Source organism: Cavia porcellus, unplaced genomic scaffold (genome assembly GCF_034190915.1).
Source record: "Cavia porcellus strain 051 isolate PalLab524CR breed Dunkin Hartley unplaced genomic scaffold, mCavPor4.1 scaffold_17, whole genome shotgun sequence".
NCBI lineage: Eukaryota > Metazoa > Chordata > Mammalia > Rodentia > Caviidae > Cavia > Cavia porcellus.
Genome location: NW_026947500.1, coordinates 45,427,627 through 45,453,208, shown reverse-complemented (window position 1 = coordinate 45,453,208; position 25,582 = coordinate 45,427,627). Strand labels below are relative to the sequence as shown.

At 57.1% G+C, this 25,582-nt stretch overlaps 2 protein-coding genes across 2 annotated transcripts; both read left to right on the top strand.

The window, feature by feature from the left end:
* The first annotated feature begins 31 nt into the window (after positions 1-31).
* On the top strand, positions 32-11,037 carry Cope (COPI coat complex subunit epsilon). Its single transcript, XM_003465106.5, has 10 exons — positions 32-237; positions 4,711-4,773; positions 5,176-5,276; positions 5,797-5,949; positions 7,227-7,280; positions 7,367-7,448; positions 8,527-8,682; positions 9,619-9,687; positions 10,703-10,777; positions 10,872-11,037. The coding sequence occupies exons 1-10, from the start codon at positions 112-114 to the stop codon at positions 10,917-10,919; spliced, it is 927 nt and encodes a 308-aa protein (XP_003465154.1). The 5' UTR covers positions 32-111; the 3' UTR covers positions 10,920-11,037.
* A 1,816-nt stretch (positions 11,038-12,853) lies between these two features.
* On the top strand, positions 12,854-22,249 carry Cers1 (ceramide synthase 1). Its single transcript, XM_063228026.1, has 6 exons — positions 12,854-13,175; positions 15,091-15,250; positions 18,944-19,124; positions 20,573-20,734; positions 20,916-21,063; positions 21,197-22,249. Exons 1-6 carry the CDS (start codon positions 12,927-12,929, stop codon positions 21,308-21,310), a joined length of 1,014 nt encoding a protein of 337 aa, XP_063084096.1. The 5' UTR covers positions 12,854-12,926; the 3' UTR covers positions 21,311-22,249.
* Positions 22,250-25,582: the final 3,333 nt, after the last annotated feature.

The following is a 25,582-nucleotide window of genomic DNA, read 5'->3' as shown; positions in this document are numbered from 1 at the left end:
TCGATGCCACTGGAAACGAGTAAACTACATTTCCCACAGTGCTCTGTGGTGGGACTTCTGTTTCCGGTCGACGTGTCTCTCAGGAAGAACAGCGGTTAAGGGGACTGAGGTATGGCCCCTCCAGCCCCCGGCACGGCCTCCGGCACCTCTGGGGAGGTGGACGAGTTGTTCGACGTGAAGAACTCCTTCTACATTGGCAGCTACCAGCAATGTATCAACGAGGCGCAGCGGGTGAAGGTGCGGGCGCGCCGGGGCGGGGCCGGTGGAGGCGGGGAGGCTTCCTGGTGGCCGGGCTCCTGCCGCTCTCAGTTTATAAAACCTGTTCCCTTGCTCAGTCTTCTCCACACACCTCTCCACAGTGAGTGAGAAAGTCACTTTCCCGAGCAAAGCAGGGAAAGTATTATTTTTTCCGATAAAAGTTGTTTCCTGGACGTCCTGAACGATATTTGAATTAGCTTGGTACTTATGTCACCATAATGTAAAAAAAAAACTTTTTGAATTGGGGTCCTGCAGGGTTGCCCAGGCTGGCCTTGAACTCCTAACTCCAAGCGGTCCTCCTGCCTCAGCCTACCAGCATCTCAAGTAACTGAGAATTAAAGTGTGCCGCTGCCCTGGTTAATGATGTTTATGATAATATATCCCACCTTAACCTCAGTACCCTTAAGACAGGAACGTTTGCTTATTTTTATTTTCTGATGAGAACACCAAGTTTTCAGTATGGAAAATGGCTTTCCCGATGTTACTGTTCTAGGCTGTTCTGGATATTTCTCCCAAACCTCGCTCATTCATTCATGTTTGATGTTTATATGAATTGGACACCATTTCTCCTAGACTTAGAAACAAAATAGGCAAAATCGCAGCTCGCTTAGAAAGTCAGCCTAGCAGCGGAGACAAACCGTGAACAAGAAAATAAAGAAGTCAGGAAACGAGAAGAGATAGTGAGTTGGGTAACGCCTGGCCATTTGAGGGCTGGCATTAATAGGAAGATCAGCAGGAGATGTTTCTTGCCAGATCTCTTAGAAGGGAATGTGGTGTTGTTGCTGAGCCGCATCCCCAGCCCTAGAAGTTTTCAGTTTGAGACAAGGTCTCTGCCCAAGTTGCCTGTGCTAGCCTGGAACTGGCAATCTTCCTGCCTCAACCTCCCAAATTACTGAAATTATAGGTGTGTGCCACTGTGCCCAGCTTGTTTCTGTTATCTTGAGGTTGAGCTGTTGAAAATTGTGACAGGGCACAAATGTGTGTGGCAGGGTCTTTGCTTGCTGTCATGGTCTAAGGTCCTAAAACAGGCAGGGCGGGGGAGGGTGCAGCTTAGTGGTGAGTGCTTGCCTAGCATGTGTGAGGCCTTGGGTTTGGTATCCAGCATCAAAAAAATATAAGTAAAAGCAAATAAAAATAAAAGTGAGCAAAGTGGGGTGTGATTATGGAATTACAGCTTGAGATGGGCACCATGGGGTGAGGGGCCAAGGACTGATAGGAGAACCCACCATGCTTCATGTGGGCATAGCAGGCCAGGCCTTTCTGGGCGCCTTTGACCTTGACACTGCAGTATGACCTTGTAAATTCCCACAGCTGGGCCAAGGCTGGGATGAGCTCAGGATGCCCCAGCATAAAAGGGGTGGGGTAGCTCTGTGGAACTTGTGCTTAGCATGTATAAGGCCTGGGTTCATTCCCACACACGCACACATATATGTGCATACACGCAGCCCCCAAGATGAAACCTCAGGCAGATTTCAGGAAGCTGTTAGGGTATGTTGAAACACTGTTTCCATATATTTTCTGTGTTTATTTTATCTTAGCCAGGGTGGTCGTGCTGGCCTATTATCCCAGCATGGGGGAAGCTGAGGCAGGAGGATTGCCAAGACTTCTAGGTCATCCTGGACTACATAGCAAGATGCTGTGTCACAAACAAAAGACAAAGACATAATATTTGCATGTAATCTACTCTTGTTCTTTCATAGCTTTGAAATCATCTCTGTGTGACTGAAAATACCTAATACAATTTAAATACTACCCGAATAGATGTCTCGTATGTTATTTAGTGAATAATGGCAGGAGAAAGAAACCTGTACCTCTTCACTGCAGAAGCAGGGTTTTTGTTTTTGGCATTTTGGGACAGTGTCTTACTATGTCAGCCAGGTTGGCCTCACACTCACAGCGAGCCTCCTGCCTCAGCTTCCCCCGTGTCGGGATGACAGGTGTGTGCTTCCATGCCCGGCCACATGCAGTTTTTGTTTTGAACACCTTTGACCTCCTGCTGCCAGCTGTTGACCTTATAGATGTGGAACACGTGGGGGACAACAGTGACTATGGAGACCTCAGGATTCCTTACCTCCCAGCTTGTACAGGCCAGCAGCCCTTGTGCCTCCCTGGGCTGAGCTGATTGGTGGCCAGGCTGTGTCTCCCAGGGCTTCTTGCCAGCTGGTCTGGTATGTGCCTGTTGCATCAGCCAGGGGGTCGCTTGGAGCTCCTTGGAGCTGCTCTGAGGCAGGGTTAAGCACTAGGACCAAGGCCAGCCTGCCACCTGCACTAAAAACTCAGCTCTGTGTCACCATGCCTGTTTCCCCTTCTGTCACACGTGAATGATGCCACCCATAAGTGGGGTCATGGCAAGTGGCTGCGCTTTGTGCAGCGTCTGCTTTGGGCTTCTGCCTGAAGTTTGCATTGCAGCAACACGCAGCTGGAACCGTCCCACCTTATAAGATGGGGACTCCTAGGTGCCACGTCACCCAGACTAGAGACGTAGGCAGTGGAGTGCTAGTCACTCAGGGTGGACCCAGGACCCATTGCCCTGTCTTGGGGACCCCATCACCCAGCTGAGATGTTGTCACGTGCCTGGCACCGTGGTAGTGTGGCATCGTCCCTAGTGAGCTGTGTGGCTTGATGTCATCGAGGCCACAAGCCAGCAGCACTGGTTCAGTGGTGTCCCTGAAGCTGGGTCTGACCTTGGCCAGGTAGTGGGTCTCTTTGGGAAGAGGTCTTTGAGAATGTGAAGGATCCCTGGATGATGCTGAGTGTCTCCTGGGAGGAAGCAAAGGGACACGGGGATGGAGATGCAGCCCCACAGGAGCCCCAGAACTAGACGAAGCACAGGGAGACACCCCCCACCCAACCTTGGGAGGGACTCTAGCCGGTGGCTACTTGATTTTGAACCTCTGGCCTCCAGGACCCTGGGAGAATAGATCTCCATTTTCTGTAAACTGAGTCTGCCACCCAGTAGCCCTAGCCCCAGCTAGGACACCCCAGGAGACACTAGGTCGGTCCTGTTTGTCACCCTGGTGCTGCTTCCTGCATTGGCAGATATGTATCAAGCATCCAGCAGATTGTAGCACTGCCTGGGCATCAGAGTCCTGTGGTCCATGGCTGTGGTGACCTCTGAAGTGGCTCTGGTGACCCATTAAGCGTAGGGCATTGAGAATAGCCCCTGGGGATTCTGGCTGCAGTCCCTGCCCCCATGGCCAAGCCTCCCCAGGTGCAAATGGGACCTGACCCGAGGGGACCACATGCAATGGAGTGGTTAGGGCTGGGACCAGGACAGGTGGGGACAGTGCTACTGCGTGGGCCTACAACCTCCTCTCTGCCCTGGTGGGCATTGCCTTGGGTCTGCTGTCCATTCGAGGCAAGGCCTCTCCCCAGGCACCAAAGGGCTGATGCCTGATGGGTCTCCTGCTGGGACTGGGGTGGGCCTGGCTCTGTCTCAGGGCCCAGGTTGGTGGCCAGACCTGTGCTTGGGATGAAGGGAAGAGTGGAGCTTGTCTGTCACTACTAGGTCCGGAGCCTGGCTCACTAGGAGCCCTAGCTAAGGGTGGCCCCCAATTCCATGTGTGCAGGGTCTCCTTGGCCACTTGTGTGTGCAGCTGCCCTGTGTCCCTGCCAAGAAGCTTCAGCAGGTTTTCACCTCCCAGGTGATGCTGGTTCCACTCTTTGTAACCATGTTTTTCATCATAATTGGTCACAGTGTCCCTAGTCATGGTGACCCAGGCCCAGCCCATGGACACTCTGACCTCTTGGAATGCACAGGTCCTGAGCCTGGTGCTTTAACACTTGCCTCTTGCCCTATTTCATGTTCCCTGTGGTTTTTGCACTAGGAAGGGCTGAACCCAAGGCCTTACCTGAGCTGTATCCTTAGCCCTTCTCATTTTTTAATTTTTATTAACTTATTTATTTTGGTCTTTTTGAGATGGTCTTATTATGCAGTTCAGGCTGGCCTTGAGCTCATTTTGTAGCCCAGACTGGTCTTGAACTTGCAGAGATCTCCTGCCTCAGCCTCATGCATATTGTACTTTTTTATTTTCAGTCAGAATCTCGCTAAGTTCACACTTATCCTCCTGCCTCAGCCTCCTGAGTGCTGAGATGGCCTCGCTTCTTTTGAAGCTGTCTCCAGGCTCCCGTTGTCTGGCTGCAGAGGACATGGGCTTTCTTCTTGGTTCACGAGACTCCTGCAGTGTGAACACCAGGGAAGCCATGCAGACCTGACCTTCCCTTGGCCCTGGTGACCTCATTTATCAGTACCAGGGATCAAACTCACGACTGCCTGCTTGCAAGGCAGGTGCTTATGCCGCTGAGCTAAATCCCCAGCCTTGTGACTGGGACTCTTGGTTGACCCCGAGCTGAGTCCCTAGGGTCAGGCCTCCTCCGCCTGGGATGGGACACATGGCCTCCCTGGAGGCGGGAAAGGAGCAGCTTCTGACCTGTGTGTCTGTGTCCCTGTAGCTGACCAGCACAGAGCGGGAGGTGGAGCGGGACGTCTTCCTGTATAGAGCGTACCTTGCACAGGTGAGTGTGGGCGGCAAGAGCCTAGGCAGGGGTGGCCGGCAGCTGTTGTCCCCTCAGCACCAGGGGAGGCAGCCAGGATGGGTGGGCTTCCACCCTGGAGGAGGGAGAAGGGCATGAGGGCTGACCAGTGAGGCGCTGCCCACCTCTGATAGGTGACCCTTGCTGGCCTCTCTGGGGTACTGCCAAGGGTGTCACCCAAGCTGGGGCTAGAGGTTTCTGGGCAGGGCAGGACCCTGATTTCATGCTGGCAACTGCGCCAGGAACATAGACATCCACCTGGGATTTCTACTCAGAAGGCTGAGGAAGGAGGGTTTCAAGTTGGGGGCAAGCCTGGGTGACCTAACAAGGTCTGGTCTCTAATCAGAGGCCAAGCAGGGCTGACTGCATGTGTGTACCTCACAGAGGAAGTATGGTGTGGTCCTGGATGAGATCAGGCCCTCCTCGGCCCCTGAGCTGCAGGCCGTACGCATGTTTGCAGAGTACCTGGCCCACGAGGCCCGCAGGTGAGACCACCGGTGGTTGGGCCCTCCCTCCTCCTTCTCTCCTCCTTCTTGCCTCTGCTTCTTCCCTTCCCCCTCCCTCCTCTCTGCTCCCTCTTTCCTGTACCTTAGCTTCTCTCACCTGTGAGGTGTGTGTGAGTGTACACAGTCTTGGTTTCCATCCACCACAGAAGTAGCATGCATTGGTGGTGCTCGGGGGACGGAGACCGAGCGTGTCAGGCCCCCTGCAGCCTTGAGGCACTGTCTTCATCCCCACTGGAAACATTGGGTGCTGCTCAGTGCCCCGCGTGGCCAGCAGGCCTTGCCTGATACCCACAAGGATAGCTAGGAGTCAGCCTCTAGTCCTACCAGCCCAGAGGCTGCTGCAGGCCCTCGAAAGGCCCTGTCCCAAGCCCCAGGCCTCGGGGTCAGCAGGGGTCGGGCTGCAGGGACCCTGCACAACCCTGTCTCTGTCCCTGCTGGGTAGGTAACCAGTGGATGCAGGGTGGGGGGCAGGACACTCCCGAGTGGCCGTGTCTCACAGGGATGCCATTGTGGCTGAGCTGGACCGGGAGATGAGCAGGAGTGTGGACGTGACCAACACCACCTTCCTACTCATGGCTGCGTCCATCTATTTCCACGACCAGAACCTGGATGCGGCCCTGCGTACCCTTCACCAGGGTGACAGCCTGGAATGGTGAGTGCCACCCCATGCTCACGTGCCTGGTTCTTCTGCTTGCCATGCAGGCCACACCTGACCTCCTGGGCTCAAGCAGCTCTCCTGCCTCAACCTCCCCAGGAGCCGAGCCGCAGATGCACACATGTGGCCCGACTATGGGGATGATCTTGGTGCATTTCCCTGTGTGACTGCTGCCAGGTGGGGAAGGGGGAGCAGATATGGGTCCGGAGGGCCACTGCAGGTGGAAGGGCAGGCCTCAAGCTGTCATGTGTGCACTCCTCTTCTTCAGGTACCTGCTGACTTCCACAGAAAGTCTGGTCCACTTGACGTTTGGGGGCCAATTCCCTGGTCCCTAGAGGCTGAGGCAGGAGGATTGCACGTTTGAGCCCAGTGCAGGCTACACAGTGGGACTCTGCCTCAGAATCTAAAGGGCAAGGCCATAGCTTATGGACCAGAAGATGCCCCAAAACTGCCGGAACCAAGACCCAGAAAGATCAAGACTAGGTGGCGGGAGGGTAGCCAGGGGTTTAGCTCAGCGGCAGAAGTGTCTGCTTGGCAAACTCGAGGTTGTGAGTTTGATCCCCAGCACCCAAAAAAAACAAAGGGGGACAAGATGGGCTTCGGCAGGAGTCTTGGAAGGGACCTTTAGGGGTGTGAGGGTGGCAAGTGCCCCCTGCCAGCCGTTGTAGTGGGTGGGTGAATGGGATTAGTACCTCTGGGGCAAGGACATTCCCATCTGCAAGGCCTGGCAACTATGGGCAGAGCAGAGAGCTGCCACCTCTACTGCCCCAGGCACCTTTCTGTGCGCTGGGCCACACACCTCCTGGGGACATGGTGGGCATCCCTTGCCCTGTACAGGCAGAGTGGGGACACAGGATACAAGGATGCGTCTGTGCCTCAGCCCAAGAGGCCCCAGGCCGTCTAAGTCTCAGTGGAACACATAAACACTGTCATCCACACTCTGGAGGCTGAGGTAGGATTGTCTTGGTTTTGGTCCCAGCCTGGGCTGCAGAGTGAGGTCCTATCCCAAAGAACAAAAATGGAAAAAAAACCCAGAAGCAGGGGCTCAGGTGTCAGCTGTTGGCCCCTGCCTGGCAGAAAATTGGAAACAAGGGGCGTGCGAGGCATCTGAGGAGGAGGTGGGTGGGCAGTTGCTCCTGTCATGGACCCCCATCTACACACAGCTCATGGTCGCCCCCATCCCTAGTGGTGCCAGGCAGGCTGTGGGGGAGCAGGAATGTTCAGGAAGGGTAACCCAGCATCCAGCTGCCTGCTGACGCCCTGCCTGTCCACAGCATGGCCATGACTGTGCAGATCCTGCTGAAGCTGGACCGCCTGGACCTAGCCCGGTGAGCTGCACCCCCACCCGCTCTGTGCCTCAGTTTCTCTGTGGAAGGCTCCCAGCCCAGTCACAGAGCAGTCTCTGTGTCCCCAGGAAGGAGCTGAAGAAGATGCAGGACCAGGATGAGGACGCCACGCTCACCCAGCTGGCCGCTGCCTGGGTCCACCTGGCCGCGGTGAGCTGCGCTCCTCCCCCGCTCTTCCCCTGGCCTTCCTCCTGGATGGGGTCTGCGGATGCCAGTGCCATCAGGGACAGGACACCCCATGCCGGCAGCCTGGCGCTGTGCCCAGTCCCAGCGGTAAAGGCTGGCTGTTCCCACGAACGCCCCCGCCCCCAGCAGCCGCCCCTTCTGGTCCCTGGGACTTGGCCTTCTTTCAGGCCTGTCTTTGTCCCAGTCCTTTCAGATGCGCCCAGTGTCTGCTCGCGGGGGCTGGTGCCTCAGCCTCAGGCAGAGGAGCCAGGGCCAAAGCCTCCCGAGTGAGCCTTGTGTTTCTTTTTGAGTGTTTTTTTAAATTACTTGTTATATTTTGGTTTTTCTGAGACAGGATCTTGCTATATATTTTGAGCTTGCCTTGAACTCCCTAAGGCAGGCTGACCTTGATCCTCCTGCCTCAGCCTCCTGAGTGCTGGGATAATAGGCCTACATCACTGCAGCAGCTTTTTGTACTTTGTGGCAGTGCTGGGTTAGAAACCCCAGGGCTAGGGGCTGGGGATTTAGCATAAGTACCTGCCTTGCAAGCAGGCGGTCATGAGTTCGATCCCTGGTACCGATAAAAAGGAAAAAGACAAAAAAAAAAAAAAAAAAAAAGAAAAAAAGAAAGAAACCCCAGGGCTTGGGGCTGGGGATTTAGCTCAGTGGCATAAGCACCTGCCTTGCAAGCGTGTGGTCATGAGTTCGATCCCTGGTACCGATAAAAAATTAAAAAAAAAGAAAAGTAACCCCAGGGCTGGAGTGGTTCTCCTGCCTCAGCCTCCTGAGTAGCTGATGCTTCCAGGTGCTCCGTCACCCCTGGCTTCATGTTGTCATTTGATTTTCGAGCCTTTCTTGGACGCGGGTTCCCTGACAAGTACCACACTCTCATGATCAAGGGATCAAGGGAATAGGCCAGGCCCTGTGACCCCATGGTCCGACACACAGCCCCATCCCTGCTATCGTGCACTGAGCTTCTGCCTCTGCAGTGCAGAAGGGCACCCGGGCAGGAATGTTCCAGGGACACAGGGCTGGCCCTCCATGACCAAGGCTATGTTCGCAGGGTGGCGAGAAGCTGCAGGATGCCTATTACACCTTCCAGGAGCTGGCGGACAAGTGCTCATCCACACTGCTGCTGCTTATGGGCCAGGCGGCCTGCCACATGGCACAAGGCCGCTGGGAGGCAGCTGAGGCGGTGCTGCAGGAGGCGCTGGACAAGGTGGGTGGAGCGATGGGGGGCAGCCGAGGCCACACCCCTTCCTGGATTCTGGGCAGCCCAGGAGGGCTACAGAGGTCCTCCATGTGCATGACAAGGCACTGAGGTTTTACTTTGAGGCTGTTTCCCTGCCATCCACATAGTGCACGGCCCCACCTTTCCTGAGAACAGCAGGGGCTTCTGTGGCCACATCCTGGGGCTCTCATCATGCCCCCAGGTGATAGTCACCTTGCTTGGCTACTTGGACAGTTGGCTTGCACCTGTCCATACCCACAAATGGTCCCTGGGCCTCATGCCATGTACCCTAGCCCGTCCTGCCTCTTTCCCTGTGCCCCACCCCGGAGCACTGCCTCAGTGGGGCATCTGCACACATGGTCTCATTCCAAGGACACCAAGGCACCAAGCATTTGGTTCCCTGACGAGGTGCCCAAAGCCATGTGTTACCCAGCGTCAGTGGAGGCAGAGGCAGGAGCATTGTAAGTTTGGAGTTCAGACTCGGCCTTTTAGCAGTGCCCTGTCTCAAGATGAGAAATTCAAAGGCCTCAGTAATTTTGGCACTCGGGAGACAGGCAGAAGGATCATCTCTTGTTCAAGGCCAGCCTGAGCTACATACCAGCACTCTCAAGAAGTAATAAGCAAACTGACCGTCACCCCAGCCCCAACAGGTGGCTGCTGCAGCTCAACAACCCTCAGGGTCACCTGCGTACCGTGTTCCCTAGATCTGGAGCTTGTGGCACCAGGATCGTCCTGGGCTTCCTGCAGTTGGCAGGTGATAAAGCCAGCAGCAGCTAAGACATGACCCCCCCAGGATGACCCCCCAAGGTGGTGTCTCCCACCCTGTATTCCCCTGGGCACAGTCAGGAGATGCCCTGTGCACTGATACCCAGGCTGAGCTCAGGACCATGGGTCCCTCACGTGCCCCCTCCTCTTCTGCTGCAGGACAGCAGCCACCCTGAGACGTTGGTCAACCTTGTGGTCCTGTCGCAGCACCTGGGCAAGTCCCCCGAGGTAGGTGTGGCCAACACCAAGGCAAGGGCGTGGGGTCCCTGGCTCACTGTGCAGGGAGCAGGGTCCACAGGTTGTCCTGGTCCCGCGAGAGGACTGCATGCATCCATGGTGGCTCCTGACTCATGAGGTACCGCTGGCCCTGGATCCCAGGTGACCATGGTCGAGCCAGGCAGCTCAGACCTCTGAGCACAGTTGGACAGTGTACTGTGGCGTCCTGGCCTGGTGTCACCACTCTTCAGTCAGACGCACCTCAACCAGTAAAAGGTTACTGTCCTCGCCAGTGCCCCCTGCAGGCACACAATTCCCTGGCCACAAGCTTGAAGGCTGGGGCGAAGTTCAGGCTAAGGCCGCAGGGTCTTGCAGTGCAGAGCCATTCAGTCGCAGTGACCAGGAAGCTGAGCAGTAGGACAGTGGTGGGGAGGAGTGGTAAGGGCAGGATAGTAGCCAAGGGCTGCCCTGAGGCCTCCCAGATGCTCCCAGGACCCCACACTGCTGCTCTGCAGGAGTTCTGTCTAGCGTCCAGGATGCTGACAGACACACTGACTTCCTGGGTTTTTACCTGCGGTTTTAGTCTTTGCAGTGCAGGGCCATTGCATGGAGTTACAGCCTCAGCCCTCCTTATTTTCCTTATGAAACAAGGTCTCGATAACTTGCTTGGGCCGAGCTTGGACTTTTGCAGTCACCCTGCTTCGGCCACCCTGAGTACCAAGGTTTTGGGCTTGTGCAGTGCTTGGCTGCAGAGTCCCTGCAGTGGTCTCTGTTTGTGTCACAGGCAGGGGTGGTAGGCGGCTGCTTCCAATGGGGGAGTGGACTCCATGCCCATTAGGGTGGGGGCAGCTGTGGGACAGAGAAGCCAGCCTGGGGCCAAAGGCAGGGCGGCTGGTGCCTCCTCGAGCTCATGTACCCAGAGCTGCACTCGTCCCCACCACCCTGGCCACTGTCTGCTCCTGTGTCCTGGCCCACCTGGTTCTTACCTGCAGATCCCCATGTGGCTGACCTGGCCCCCTCCCTGCAGGTGACAAACCGATACTTGTCCCAGCTGAAGGATGCCCACGGATCTCACCCCTTTATCAAGGAGTACCAGGCCAAGGTGAGAGCTGTGCCATGGCCCCAGGGATGGGCCATGGCGCAGGTACCAGCTTATGTATCCTCCCTGTCGCTGTCCTCATCCTTTCTTGCTGAAGGAGAATGACTTCGACCGCCTGGCACTGCAATACACACCTAGCGCCTGAAGCTTACAGGACACCTAGGCCCATGCCCCACCTCGCCGGCCTGACCCTGCCCACCTCTCTCTCCCTCTCCTTACCTAAGCCCTCCTCTTCCAATAAATGTCACCCTGCTGTCTTTGTCCCTGTGTCTGCACCTTGCCAGGTGTATGGGCAAATGGGCAGGGAGACCAAGGTTCCAAGGGATCCCCACTTGTGCCCCTGAGCTGCAGGCGGGAGAACTGTGGGCCCCTCATCCTTGCCCTGGCCCCACAGTGACCCTAGGTTGGCACCAAGGGAAACTGAGGCCCCATCCATCCTGTACCCTGGTGACCTGTGTCAGGGTTCCAGCCTGGGCCCTCAGTGGGAGCCTCCTGGCCTTGGTTCCAGGTGGCAGGGGCTGGGGACACATTAGCCTCAGGCCCCTCATCTTAGCAGCTGCCAGTGTTGCCAGTGGAACAAAGATGCTCCGAGACCCAAGCTCCCGAGCCCTGGCTGCCAGCCACACTGGTCTGGGGCCAAGAGCCGCCTGTACTGGCTGGCCTGTCCCCCCCCAGCCACCCACCTGGTCTGGACTGGGGCCTGTTAGCTGTTGTCGAGGAGATAAGGTGGCCTGCAATTGTGCTGCCTTTGCCTTCCTTGGGCACCTGCCTTCCAGCCAAGGCCTCCCTGGCAGCCAGCATGGGGCAGGGTGGTGGGACCTCGTGGCCCAATGGCCTCCCTGGGCAGTAGCACCCCAGGCTGGTCCCAGATAAGCTCTGGGGCGTTGAGGGGGTGGTTATGCCAGCCTTGGAACCCCACCACATCTGCCACAGGAGAGAAACCGAGCTGGGCACAGGGCAGGCTCTCCAATTACCCCAGGGACCATGGCTACCAGATAGTGTGGTGGCCTCCAGCCAGGCCTTAGAGCCTGTTCCTCAGCCCCTACGAGGGTACACAGGCAGTGGGCTGATGACCTGTGTGGGCTGTGATGAGGCCAGGCAGGGTGGGATTTAAATGGGTCAGGTGGCGTTGGGCAGCACTGAGGCCCAGAGCCCTGTAGATAGCAATGTCCACGTTTTTTTTTTTTTTTTTTTTTTTTGGTACTGGGATAGAACTCATGACCTTGTGCTTGCCAGGCAGGTGCTTATGCCCCTGAGCTAAATCCCTAGTCGGTGACCAGTGTCTTACAAAGGGGTGGGGGAGGGTGGAGCCAGGGTCACAGGCCAAGACCGAGAACCACCACGTGCTAAGGCGGGTGGGCTGGGATCACTGCAAGGAGGGAGGGCATTGGGCCTGGGCAGTAGACAGTCACTTGAGGGGTTCTCAGTGAAGTGCCCTGCAAGTGGCATTAGAGACATCATCCGGGGCCTCTGCACTGGGCTGTGTCCCTGGTCCCTTTACTTTTTGAGACAGGGTCTTTCTGAATTTTTCAGACTGAACTCAAACTTGCAATCCCCTGCCTTGGACTCCCAGAATTCTGGGGTCGTAGGCCTGCCGCCACCCCTGGCTACCATGGTGATCAGGATCCTGCTGTTTACCCTGCTCCCTGCTGTGCCCCAGCCCCTGACTCCCATCTGGGCCATAGTGACCCGGCCTGGCCCAGCCTCACCACTCCAATCTCAGTCACTCAGCCGCAGCAGCCTGCCCCAGACTGAAGAGCAGAGCGGGACCAGGAAATGTCGCAGGTCCCCTGGGCCGCATCCTGCAACTCCTGCGGGGGAGCCTTCGTGTATCCCACACTCCTGATGTGGAGAGGCCATCGGGTGAACCAGGACTGCGATGAGCGCCTGGCCTCATGTCTAGGAGGTGTGAGGGCCCCAGGATCGGCGAGGAGTGATGCTTCCACGCTCCGGGTCCGCAGGGGTCCCGTTGCTCCCCTGGTTTGCTCAGCTGGAAGAGGGGTGCGCCGCGGCACGCCCCCGCCGGGGCGGAGCTCGAGCAGGCTCCGCCCCTCCGTCCTTGGTGCCGGGGCCGCGCGCCCCCGGCCCGGCGGCGGCGCGTGACGCTAGGCGCTGGGATCCGGCGGCCACCGGGGCGGGCTGCGGGGACAGCATGGCGGCGGCAGCGGCGGTGGCGGGGCCCGCTGCACCCGAACCGATGCCGAGCTACGCACAGCTGGTGACGCGGGGCTGGGGCAGCGCGCTGGCGGCCGCGCGGGGTTGCGCGGACTGCGGCTGGGGGCTGGCGCGCCGCGGCCTGGCCGAGCACGCGCACCTGGCGCCGCCCGAACTGCTGCTGCTGGCGCTGTGTGCGATCGGCTGGACCGCGCTGCGCTCCGCAGCCACAGCGCGCCTCTTTCGGGTCAGTGCGCCCGCCCAGGGCTGGAGGCGGGGGTTGGGGACCCCGGGCGTGGCAGTGGGGGGTGGGCGGTTCGGCCGGGGGATTCAGGGCCCAGGGCCACGTCGCTTAATTGTCGGTGCGGGCCTCGTTGGGGGCAGCAGAACGCGGGGCCTCGAGCGGGAGAGGTCGGAGTGCCGGAGGCCCCTTTCCATCCCACGGGGTGGAGGGCGGGGTGGTGCAGAGGTGTGGTCCGGGGGAGGGGTGCGCGGGTCGAGCGTTCTGCACGTGAGACCCCTTGCTGTGTGGGGGCTCAGCCGCTGCGTGCGATGCTGGGGATCCGGCGCCCAGCACCTTGGTTGGGGGCCTGGCTGCGCACAGGGCGCCTGCGCCACGCACTCTGGCGGTGCGCCCAGGACAGTGCGGGGTCCGCCCGGCTGCCGCCTTGCGCTCCCCTGGTCAGCGCCCCCCTCCGGTCCGGCGCCGCAAAGGCCTGGGTCTCAGGGCACCGCACTTTGGCCCCTCCATTGGAGATGAAAGGGGTGCAGTCTCTGCCCTGGACGGTGCCCTCTCCGGGGGCAACCAAGGAAGAGCTCCAAATCTGGGAGGCCGAGGAGAGTGATCACGATGATGACATTGGTTCTTGACACCGTCATCTTCCTCTGGCAGGAGCTAGTGGAAGGGTTGGGGTCACCACGAGCATGACTATGACCCCCCCCTCCCCGTGGATGGCAGAGTTGCCCCGCCCGAGGCCGACTGCAAGTGGGAGAGGGATCGGGGACACAGCGGCCAGCGCCAACAAAGGGGCCTTTCTCTGCTGGCCAGAAAGAGGCCGGCCCTTGTTAGGCCTAGGAGGAGCCGGGGTGTCGTCTGGACGCGCTGTGCCCACCCTGGGCGCAGAGAGACCCTGGCCGCCACCTTGCACGCTGAGGGGGGCGGTGTGACGGGGTATGACCATCCCAGATGGCAGCCAGGAAGCCGGAGGCCGTGGAGATGAGGGCTGGCAGATAGAGCCATCCCCACGTGCCTAGGGGACCCAAGGCTGGTGAGGCCCGGGACACCTCCGCCTTGGAGCTGGCCGGGCCTGGGGGGGGGCCCCTCCCTGTTTCCAGCCTCGTCTTTTCCAAGAGGTGGGTAGAGAGCTCGCCCCTTTTCCAAACTCATCTTGGCAGCAGCCTGGTTGCCAAGGGTTACCGTAGGGGGGGCTGGCTATCTCCATGACAACCACTTCGGGCTCCTCAGCCCCCTTGGCCCGCGTGGGGGAAGGGGCGGGGCTTATCCTGCATGGGGGCCCCGCCTCCAGGCCGTAGACCCCGCCCACCCATCATATTCTTCCTCCCAGGCCTTTTTTTCTGTTGGCTTTGCCTTTGTGTCGCTGTGCACCCCTGCAACCCTCAGGTGTCCTGCCAGACTCAGCTGGCCTCCCCACTGCCTCCTGCACCACGTCATTCTCCCACCGGGGCTCCCGATGGGACACAGGCACACATCCCCCTGTCCCCCCCCTTTTCGCCTGGACGCGGCAGGCACTCTAGTTCTCTGCTGTTACCCCAGCTACCCCTGCAGTCACTTCTCCCCACATCTCTGGCACCTGCATAGAGTGCTTTGGCTTTGCCAGCCTTGTGTTCCCCAGGTAACCCCACATTTCCCTTTCTGACAAAACCCTGTCTCTTCTCTCAGACCTTCTGTCCTGCAACCCCTAGCCCCCGGCTCCTCGAGGCTCACCCCAGGGCCTCCCTCTCCTCAGGTCCCGTGTCCCCCTCTCCGAGGCGATCGACAGCTGAGTGCTAAATTTAGTCCCTGGCAGTTGGTTTGGGCCTTGGCAAAACCAGCACAGACGGGCGCTGTGCACTGCTGCCCGCAGGCTGCCTGGCGTCCCCTGCCTGCCTGGCGTCCCCTGCTGGCCTGAGCCGCACCAACTGCTCGGCCTTCTCCCTCGCAGCCCCTGGCCAAGCGCTGCCACCTTCTGCCCCGCGATGCTGCCAAGATGCCAGAGAGCGCCTGGAAGTTTCTGGTCTACTTGGGCTGCTGGAGCTACAGCGCCTACCTGCTCCTGGGCACCGACTACCCCTTCTTCCACGATCCACCCTCCGTCTTCTATGGTAGGCCTGGGGCACGGGGGGGGGGTGTGTGTGTGCAAGCCCCGCAGGGCAAGGAACCCTATGCGGGACTCTGGAGGCAAGAAGGGGCACCTGGCCTCCAGGAGGAGGAGGGGACTTGGCCAACCCAGCCAGCAGAGGTGCCAGGGCGGCTCACGCCAAGGCCCCCAGGTGTATGCAGGCAGAGGCGGACTACCTCATCCCCAGGAGCTCAGCACCTCCAGCTTTGCCTGTAGCCCTTTTTTAAAAAAAATTTATTCATTTGTTTTTGTTCCCTTATTTTTACTTTATTTTGCAGAGTGTTTTGTTGTTGTTGTTGTTGTTTTGTTTTTTTGAGTCAGGTGCTTGCTGTGCAGTTCAGGCTGGCCTTGAACTCACAGTGATCTTCCTGCCTCAGCCTCTCAAGTGCTAGGATCACAGGCGCATGGCATGTACTCCATCACTCCCAGCAGAGAGCCGTGTCTTTACATATGTGTTTATCAAGCGTTTATAGAGTATTCCAGGCCTTGTGCAGGACACAGAGGCACCACACAGCAGGCACCTAATTATAATAGTAATTAATAATAATAGAAGGGCCGGGCCAGAGCCCCAGGACTACTAGGTACCGGGATCGGGAGTGAGTACAAGTGAAGCTCCCGACAGCTTCCCAGCCAGGCAGGAAAACGTGGACTATCTCCCACGAGGTCCCTGCCAGTGGTGCGTCCCTAGGAACAGAGCCCTCAGAGACAGTGGCAGCGACAGCCACACACTGCCAAACCTATAGCTGGCTCAGGCGCTTGGTCTATGGTGAATACGTCACACTGGGGTTCAAAAACAAATCAGCCATGGACTCATTGATTACTTTTATTGAATTAATTATCTTATTTCCTGGGCTGGCCTCAAAGTTGTGACCCTCCTTCCCCGGCCTCCTAAGTAGTCAGGGTTATAAACCTGCACTCATGGGACAACAATTTGTCCAGTTTGTAATTGTATTACTTGGTGTTTTCCTTAAGATTTTTGAGCTCCTAATACAGAATGGAAAGATACAGTAACAGCTTCCATTTAAAAATTTTTATTACAGCCAGGAATGATGGTGCACACCTAGAATCCTTGTACTCAAGAGGCTGAGGCAGGAGAATCCCTGCATGTTCAAAGCAAGCCTGGGCTACACAGTGAGGTCAAGGCCAGCCTGCACTAATGGCAGGACCCTGTCTCAAAAAAACTAAAGAAGACCCTGAGCTTTGGCAAGAAGTGGCAGGAGTGAGGGGAGAGTGTGTTCCCAGTGGCTGAGGGCTTGGGGGTTCATAGCAGTCAGCGTGTCCTCGGTTGGATACTTTGTTTGAGAAATGTGAACATTGGCCAGTTTCACTAAATAGTTGCATGTAAAGGACAGTGCTCCCTCCCACAGGGTAAGCTGTCCTCAGCCACCAACCATTTCCTCACTGTGAAGAAGCCCTTTACTTGATGTGGTCCAGTTTTTGTTAGGTTTTGGAGTACTCAGGACTGAACCCAGGGCCTTCACACAGAAACTGCAGCCCTTGCCCTTTATATTTTTTATTCTGATTCTTTTATTTTCTTTTCTTGTGTTTTTGAGACAGGATCTCTCTATGCAGTCAAGACTGGCTTTGAACTCAATTTGTAGCCCAGGCTGGTCTCAAACTTGCAATGATCCTCCTGCCTCAGCCTCCCAAGTGCTGAGATTATAGGCATGAGCCACCACGCCTGGCCTCTGTTTGTCTTTTTGAGACAGGGTTTCGCTATGACAGGCTGGTCTAGAGCTCATTATGTATCCAAGGTACATAATCTTAGGTACAGAGATCCTCCTGCCTCAGCCTCCAGAGTGCTGGGATGACCCGCAGGTGCCATCACACCTACCCTTTTTTTTTTTATCTTGAGATGGTGTCTCGCTATGTCACTAATTCGTCTAGACTGGACTCAGATTCACCATCCTCCTGCCTCAGCCTCCCAGAGTGCTGGATCATACATGTGTGGTGTGCACATGTACACACACAGCCCTGCTGTGCTCGGGACACTTCCATCAATGGCACCACATACCATGCGACTTTTCCTGTCTGGAGTGTGTGACTTCACCTCACGTTTTCAGGGGCTGTGGGGAGTCAGCACCCTATCCCCTTGCCAAGGCCGAGTGAGGCTTGCTGTACCCCTCCCTGCTGCTGCTTGGGCCTGAGGTGCTGCGGCTCCTCTGCCTTTGGCGGTGGCAGTCGCGCTGCTGTGGACAGGGAGGACATGCCCAGGTCCTGTGTGTCTGTGGTTCCTCCTTATTTTTGCCAAAGGGCTGGGACACTGCCCAGTGCTCGTCACCAGTCACGCCCCCACCCTTTCCATCTTCTTAATAGGGACAGGTCTAGCTGTGATCTTCCTTCCTCAGCCTCACAAATAGCTGGACTGTTAGTCGAGTGTGCAGCTCCACACCCAGCTGAAGCCCATCCAGTCCCCTGGGGCACAGATCTGGCCTCGAATGTGCCAGGTGGCCAGGGGAGGCCGACCAGCAGGATGATGGGGGCGCAGGCCTGGGTCACTGATGAAGCGGGGCTGTTGCTGAGGTGAGGGCAGGGACACCACGGGGTTGGGGTCTGCACATCTGTGTGTCTCATTGATGGTGGCCAAGGATGGAATGGGGTAGCTCAGGTGACAGCGGGGGCCCCATGCACAGATGTGGGGAGCCCGGGGTGAGAGACCAGCCTGGCTTCCATGGGGACCAAGCTGGGGCCACAGTGGAGAGGGACTTCGGTTCTGGAGGGCAGAGCCCAGGATTGGTTTAAGAGGAAAGCAAGGAGCTGGGCATGGCAGTGCATGCCTGTCATTCCAGTACTTGGAGGCTGAGGCAGGGTCACGGTGAGTTTGAGGCCAGCCTGGGCTAAAAAAAAAAAAAGAACACAGGGACACCTCATCGTTTACAGAAAATGTGTGTACCTGTAGGCTCCCTAATAGCAACCCCTGTGTACTGCAGAGGTGGCAGAGTGTGAGCCCTTCTGCCACCTGCTGGAAATTTCTAGAAATCTGAACCTGCTCAAAAGAAAAAAAAAAAAAGGCCTGTTAGAGGTGTTTACCTGTCATCCCAGCAATGTGGGAGGCTGAGGCAGGGGGATCCCAAGTTTGAGCACAGTCTAGGTAACAATGGCTCAGTGAGACCCTGTCTCAGAATAAAAAATTAAAAAAGGAAAACACTGAGCTCCAGCATGGGGGTTCTGGGTGGGGCTGGGGGCTATTAATAAATGATGGGTAGGGGCTGGGGATTTAGCTTAGTGGCATAAGCGCCAGCCTTGCAAGCAGGCAGTTGTGAGTCCAATCCCTGGTACCGATAAAAACAAAAACGACAAAAAAAAAAAAAAAAGATGGATAGAATCTGGGCTTGGTAGCAGTCATCTCAGCACTCAGGAGGCTGAGGCAAGAGGATCATTGTAAGTTCAAGACCAGCCTGGGCTACAAAGGAGGATTTGGGAATAGAAAATCAGTGGTCAGGCTGGGTACAGTGGTGCTCACCTGTGATCCCTGCACTCGAGAGGCTGAGGCAGGACAAGTGTGATCACAAGTGTGAGGCCGGCCTGGGCTGCACATTTGACTCTGTCTCAAAAGAACAAAAGCAGAAGAAAACCAGTGTCATTTCTCCTCCGCACTTGGGGGCACTGTGGTCTCCCAGTGCTGGGCTGCCAGGGAGGCCCCAGAGTTTCCTGACCATGGCGCTGCTGTCCCCAGACTGGATGCCGGGCATGGCGGTGCCCCAGGACATTGCAGCCGAGTACCTGCTGCAGGGCAGCTTCTATGGGCATTCCGTCTATGCCACGCTCTACATGGACACCTGGCGCAGGGACTCGGTGGTCATGCTCGCCCACCACGTGGTCACACTGGCCCTCATCATCTGCTCCTACGCCTTTAGGTGAGTGCGGAGTGCTGGGTGGGCACAGCCAGGGCTGCTGGGGAGGGCTGGGAGCCTGGGGCCCTGGAAGGACTGGGGTCGGGCCCAGAGGGCAGCACCCCGCCCACCCCGATCTGGGTGATGCCCAAGCCCTGAAGGCGTCACTGGAGGCCTGGCCATGGACACCAGGCACCCTGGTATTCTGGAACCTACAGCAGTGACTGGGCACAGTGGGGCATGCCTTAATCCCAGTTTCCCAGGAGGCTGAGGCAGGCAGGTCATAAATTTGAGCCCAACCTGGGTAACTTACTGAGATCCTTTCTCAGAGTGAAATGCAGGGAGCTGGGGTTTAGCGCAGCGCCCCCTGCATTCCGCCTTCAGTGTGGCCCTCACCCCCCATCTGCTATGCTCTCTGTTCATATGCAAGTAAAAAAAAACAACCCATTTCAAACCAAGGTGAAAAGTATATTCTTGTCAGTCCATGTGATGGCTCCATTTCTTTTTTCTAGTATTTTGAGACAGGGTCTGGTTGTATAGTCCAGACTGGCCCTGAACTCAAAGCCATCCTCCTGCTTCAGCCTCCTGAGTGCTAGGATTACAGGTGTGGGCTACTATGCCATATAATATGTGTATAATATGTGTGTGTGTGTATTTTCTGTCTTTTGAGGCTTGCTTGTCTTTTTTGTCTTGCTGTGCAGTTCAAGCTGGCCTTGAGCTCACTTTGTAGCCCAGGCTGGTCTTGAACTTGCAGTGAACCTCCTGAATGCTAGGATGACAGGTGTGCACCACCATGCCCTGCTTGATTATCCATGAAATGACAGAGTTTTGCACACACTGGGTTCATCAGTCCATGCATGTATTTTTGAGGTGGTTTCTCCATGTGTTGCCCACATTGGCCATGAATTCAAGCAGTCTTCCTGCCTCAGCCTCCTGAACAGTTGAGGCCACAGGCCTGGGCCATCTGTCTTGTATCCACTTTAACCCAACTTAAATTAAGGCCCAGCTGTTTCTCAGCTGCAGTGGCCACAGTGGTAGAGCTGGGTAGCCTGGTAAGGCTGGCAGCTGCTTTGGGCAACAGTAGGGATGTAGAACATTCCTGCAATGCTGGAAAGTTCAAGGACGGTTCAGAGACGGTGGCACTTGAGGTTATAATCAGGTGACAGATGGGGATGGAGTGCCATGCAAAGGGCCTGTGGCAGGAGCAAGTGTGCTGTTGGGGACACACTGACACCCCACAACCCAAGCGGGACTGGCAGCCGTTCCCGGGCAGTGCACGGAGCTGGGATCAAGAGCGTGGCCTGATGGTTCAATAAGAGATGTGGACTCCGTGTAGTCCAGGCCCCCCAGAGTCTGGGTCATGGAATTCAGAGGTCATGGAGAGGGGACCGGGTAGCCCCAGCCATGTGGGGATGGGGACAAGGAGGCCAAGGCATGTGGGGTGCAGTGCAAGCCACGTCTTGCCCCCCCAGGTACCACAACGTGGGCCTCTTGGTGTTCTTCCTGCACGACATCACCGACGTGCAGCTGGAGTTCACCAAGCTCAACACCTACTTCAAGGCCGCGGGCGGCACCTACCATCGGCTGCATGGGCTGCTGGCGGACCTGGGCTGCCTGTGCTTCTGTGTCAGCTGGTCAGTGGGCGGGGCCTCCAGGGGAGGGGTGGGGCTATGCTGGGAAGGGATGGGCTGAGGGGCGTGGTCAGGCTGAAGGGGTGGTGCCTGGTTGTGGGCGGGGCCAGACGAGGCTGGCGTCGAGGGTCCTGGGGGGGGCTGCTGGCCCCCTTCTTCCTGCATCCTCCTGTATGCCCCCCAGGTTCTGGTTCCGGCTGTACTGGTTCCCACTCAAGGTCCTATATGCCACACTGCACACCAGTCTCATATCGGTGCCTGACATACCCTTCTACTTCTTCTTCAACGCGCTCCTGCTACTGCTCACGGTGATGAACTTGTACTGGTTCCTGGTGAGTGGCTTCCGGGCTGGCCAGGCAGTCCCAATCTGTCCCTACCGTCGGGCAGCTGTGCTCCCACAGGTCAGGGCCAGAGCAGGAGCATGCATAAAGGGCCTGTGGCCACACTGCCTGCTTCCCCCCACAGTACATCGTGGCCCTGGCGGTGAAGGTGCTGACGGGCCAGATGCGCGAGGTGAGCGATCTGCGGGAGTACGACTGGGCCGAAGCCCACAGCCCCAAGCCCAGCAAAGCCGAGTGAGTGCGGGGCTCGGCACCCGAGTTCCTTCCTTGAGCGACATCAGTCCCAGCAGGCTCTGTGGGCAGCGGATGAGGCAATGCTGACGTTGTCCCCTAGCCTGCGTCCAACGAGGAGGCTGCAGAAGTGGTGATCTGGCGGCGCCTTAGGGGCAGAGTGGTCTGGGGAGGGGCGTGGGGGCGGAGCCGTGGGTCATGGGACTCACTGCTGACAGTGAACTCTGACTCCATCCCAATCCACGCCAGGGGACAGCGATCCAGGCCAGGGGACAGGACCATGCTCATCCATGGCAAGCCCTCCCAGGGGTGCGGCGGCCCTGTAGGAGGCGAGGGACCCCCAGCAGCCTTCCTGAAGTGCAGGCAGGAGCCTAGCGGCTCCCACGGTCGGACCTGAGAACCTACTTGCAGAGGGGCAGGATTGGGTGACAGCAGTGTCCCCCCAGGCAGCAGGCTGTAGATGGTTCTGAAAGGTGGCAGGCGGCCCGGCCCTCTTATTTGGCCGGAGGGGGAAATTGTCTTGATATTAGGGATTGAACCTAGGGCTTCCACCCTGACCCATACCCTTAGCTCCTTTTTAAATTTTTAAATTTTGAGACAGGGTCTTGCTAAGTCACTACATTGCCCAGGCTGAGCTCAAACTGTGATCCTCCTGCTTCAGCCTCCCAGAGTGCTGGGATAATAGGTGTGTGCCCCCATGCCTGACTAGAAGCATCTTGGGCTTACTGATGCAGGGTTCAGGGCCTCAGAGAGGTCCAGGATAGAGTGTGGGGACGGGGTGACTCCCAGACAGGGCTGGGCGATGGTGACGTCCTGTCCTGGCCCCAGCTGGCCCCAGGTCCATCCCTGCCGGGCGGGCAGCAAGCAGACAGGGCTGTGCAGAAAGCAGAGCCAGCCTGTCTTGCTTTGGATGTGGGTGAAGTGGAAATAAAAGAATCAAAGACAACTTAAGACTTTTGCCTCAAAATGCTCCTCGTGGCCCTGGCGCCGGGGCAGGGCCCGTGTATCTGCTGGCAGGGTGTTGCATTTCTCATGAGGTGAGCTCAGTGCAGCCTCACCGAGGGACCTTCCAGAAGATTCCAGAGGCTTCCAGCAGCTAGCATATGGGGCAGGGGACCCAGACTGAAAAGATCTGTCCTGGCAAGGTACTCGTGCCATAGAATGTGACGCTGGAGCCAGGCCTCCCGCCCGTGCCTGCACTGTCTCAGAGACAGACATCAGGTCAGGACAGGTGGCGGCGGGTGGGGCACCAAACAGCTGGAATGTCCCTGGGGCCAATGGTATTTGACACTTTGCTGGGCCGGCCCAGGGCACCTGTTGGAGGGTGGGCAGAGTTAGTGGGGCAGGGTGGAACCCATGAGGCCCAGGGACATCTCAGGACTTCCTAGAACAGTCACCATCAGGGGCCGGGATGCTGCCCCCGAGTTCTAGAGAGCTCAGCCTCCCTTCCAGACTATGCAGATGGAAACAGGAGCCGGACGTGGTGGTGATGCCTGTCACCCCAGTGCTCCGGAGGCACCATGACTTCAGGGTCAGCCTGTGTTACAGAGCAAGACCCAGTCTCCAAAACCAAAAAGAAAAAAGAGAAAAACACGGGGTGGGGACGGAGAGAGGGAGGGGGGAATGAAAGGGAGGGGCTGTCAAAACTGGAATTCTTCCAAAATAAAAGGCTGAGGAGCTGGCTGTGGTGGCCCACGCCCATAACGCCAGGGCTGGGAGGCTGAGGCAGGAGGACCACCTGCAGTTCAAAGCCAGTTTGGGCTACACAGTGAGTTCCAGGCCAGCCTGCGTTGCACAGAGACCTTGTCTCAAAAAATAAATAATAAAAAGCAGGAAACACCATAAAAAATGGAATTGATACTGTAGTTCTTCCTTTGGCTGTTGTAACGAAGAACCTCACACTGAGTAGTCGTTTTAAATCAAGAAAACCAAGTTCTGCATGGAGGGCTGAGACTGGGCGTGTGTGTGCGTGTGTGTGTGTGTGTGTGTGTGTGTGTCAGTGGACCTGCTTTCCCTCCATACGCTCCTACTTGAGATCCTCCTGCCTCAGCCTCCTTAGCAGGCTTTCTTTCGGGGCTGCCATTCAACCTACTGCCCATTGGAGTCTCAGATACGCAGGAAGAGAAGCAATGTGTTGAGCACTGAGAATGAATGACTTGAATACAGCTCGGATGTCTGTGATGGGGGGAAGCTGGGATGGCAGGGATCAGCCAATGGCTGGAGTTCCAGCAGAGGACCAGATGACAAGACGAGACAGTGTGACAACACAAATCCTTGGCAGGATGAGCCTTGAGGCCTCTGGGCCCCACACCATCCTCCCGCCCAGGGCATCACCCCCAGCCACTCCCACACAAGTGGGAGAACCAGGGGACAGTGGGATGAAAGTGACAACCGGAAATCCTGCAAAGATGGGAGGGAGAACGAGCAGGAAGAAGGGAATTTGCCGCCCAGTCTCCAGATCTTAGCAATTGGCAGCAAGTAGGAAAAGCACCCTAAAATACAGAGCGGGGGAGAAACACTCGGACCTCTGTGGGTCAGAAGCTTGGGGACAAGGCCAGGCTTGCTCGTGCAGCCTGGAGCCCCGGCCACCAGGGGGATGAGGTAGGAGGGTCACCTGAGTCCATGGATTTGTGGCCCTGTTGTGTTTTAAGTGTCTAATTTATATTTGTTATTTATTTATTTTATTTTTATTTTTGCAGCACTAGGAGCTAACCCCAGGCCCTTTGCACTGAGCTGCATTCCCAGCACCCACCCCCAGTTTTTCTTTCTTTCTTTCTTTGTTTTTTTCTTTTTTTAAGACAGGGTCTCACTTTGTAGTCCAGACTGGCACTGAGCTCCCAACTTCGACCTCACAGCGCTCCTCTTGCCTCAGCCTCCTGAGTGCTGGGATCACAGGCGAGCTGCCCCCAAAATCCTTTGTGGGTCCCTTTCCCCCAGCTGTCTTGCTTGGTCTCACTGCTCCCCAGCAGCCTGATCAGCATGGGCCAGCATGGGTCTCCTCTCCTGCCGAGGCTGGCTGTCCAGCACCTGGGTACCCCTTTTCTCCCACATTCCTCCGGGACATGCTGCCTGCACCTAGGGGGAGGTCTTGGGAGCCCCAGGAAGTCCAGTCAATCCCCCTCACCTTCCCCTGGGAATTCCCATTCGGATGTCTCACCTTCCTGCCTCAGGCTTCCCTGCTGTAGACCCAGGAGTCACAGGCCTGGGTCCCAGCTGCTTGGGAGGCTGGGAAAGGGAGGATCATGTGACCCCAAGATTAGGAGGCCAGCCTAGGCCATATAGGGAACTCTCTTTAAAAAGAAATCAATGTATAGGAATCAAAACAGTGCAGGGAGCCAGGCTCAGTCACACACCCTTATAATCGCGGCTACTCACAAGGCTGAGGCAGGAGGACTGCAGTTCCAAGCTAGCCTGGGCAGTTTAGTGAGACCCCCCCATCTCAAAATACAAAGGCCAGGGGTGCAGTTCAGTGCTGAGGGCTTGCCTTAGCACAAATGAGGTCTGGTTTTGGTCCCCAGTCTCACAAACAAGCATAACAAGCTGGGAGCGCTACAAAACACCTGTGGTCCCAGCTACTCCGGAAGCTGAGGCAGGAAGCCAGCATGGGGCAGGAGGGCCCAGAGCAGCCTGATGACTCAATGAGACCCCCGTCTCCAAACCCTGAAGACACCAGTCCAAGAGGAGCTGCAGAGTCTCCCAGAACTGAAAGGGAGAAAGTCCTGGGCTCAGAGACTTAAGTCCCGGCCAACTAGACAGCCTGCCATCCCCACACTCAGGAGGCTGAGGCGGGAGGGTTACAAGTTTGAGCTCAACCTTGCAACTCTGCAAGACTCCATAAAGGTCTAGGGCTGTAGCTCAGTGGAAGGGCCTGGGGCTCAGTCTCCAGTACCACAAAAACAAAAGTAATCCATGACACACACCTGTGGTATCACCACCTCAGGAGGCTGAAGCAGGAGGTCTACTTGAGACCAAGAGTTTAAGCCTGGAGGACATGGGGAGACTGTAAAAGCCTGAAGACCCCTCCAGGGCTGTCAGTCTGGGAATCCCACAAGGACAGTGGGCACAGGGGGCAGCACGCAGGTGGTGTTGGTGCGCTGTGACAGTGCCTCATGCAGTGTTGACGCCTACGGGTGAGGCCTGTCCCCAGCCTTCATGTGTCTGCATGGGGCTGACTGCCGTGACCCCGGGGCAGGGCCTGCAATGAGGGGACATCGGTCCTTGAGGGCACTGCAGCAAGGACCAGGGATAGAGCTTCTGTCATGTGCAGCTGGGCCACCAC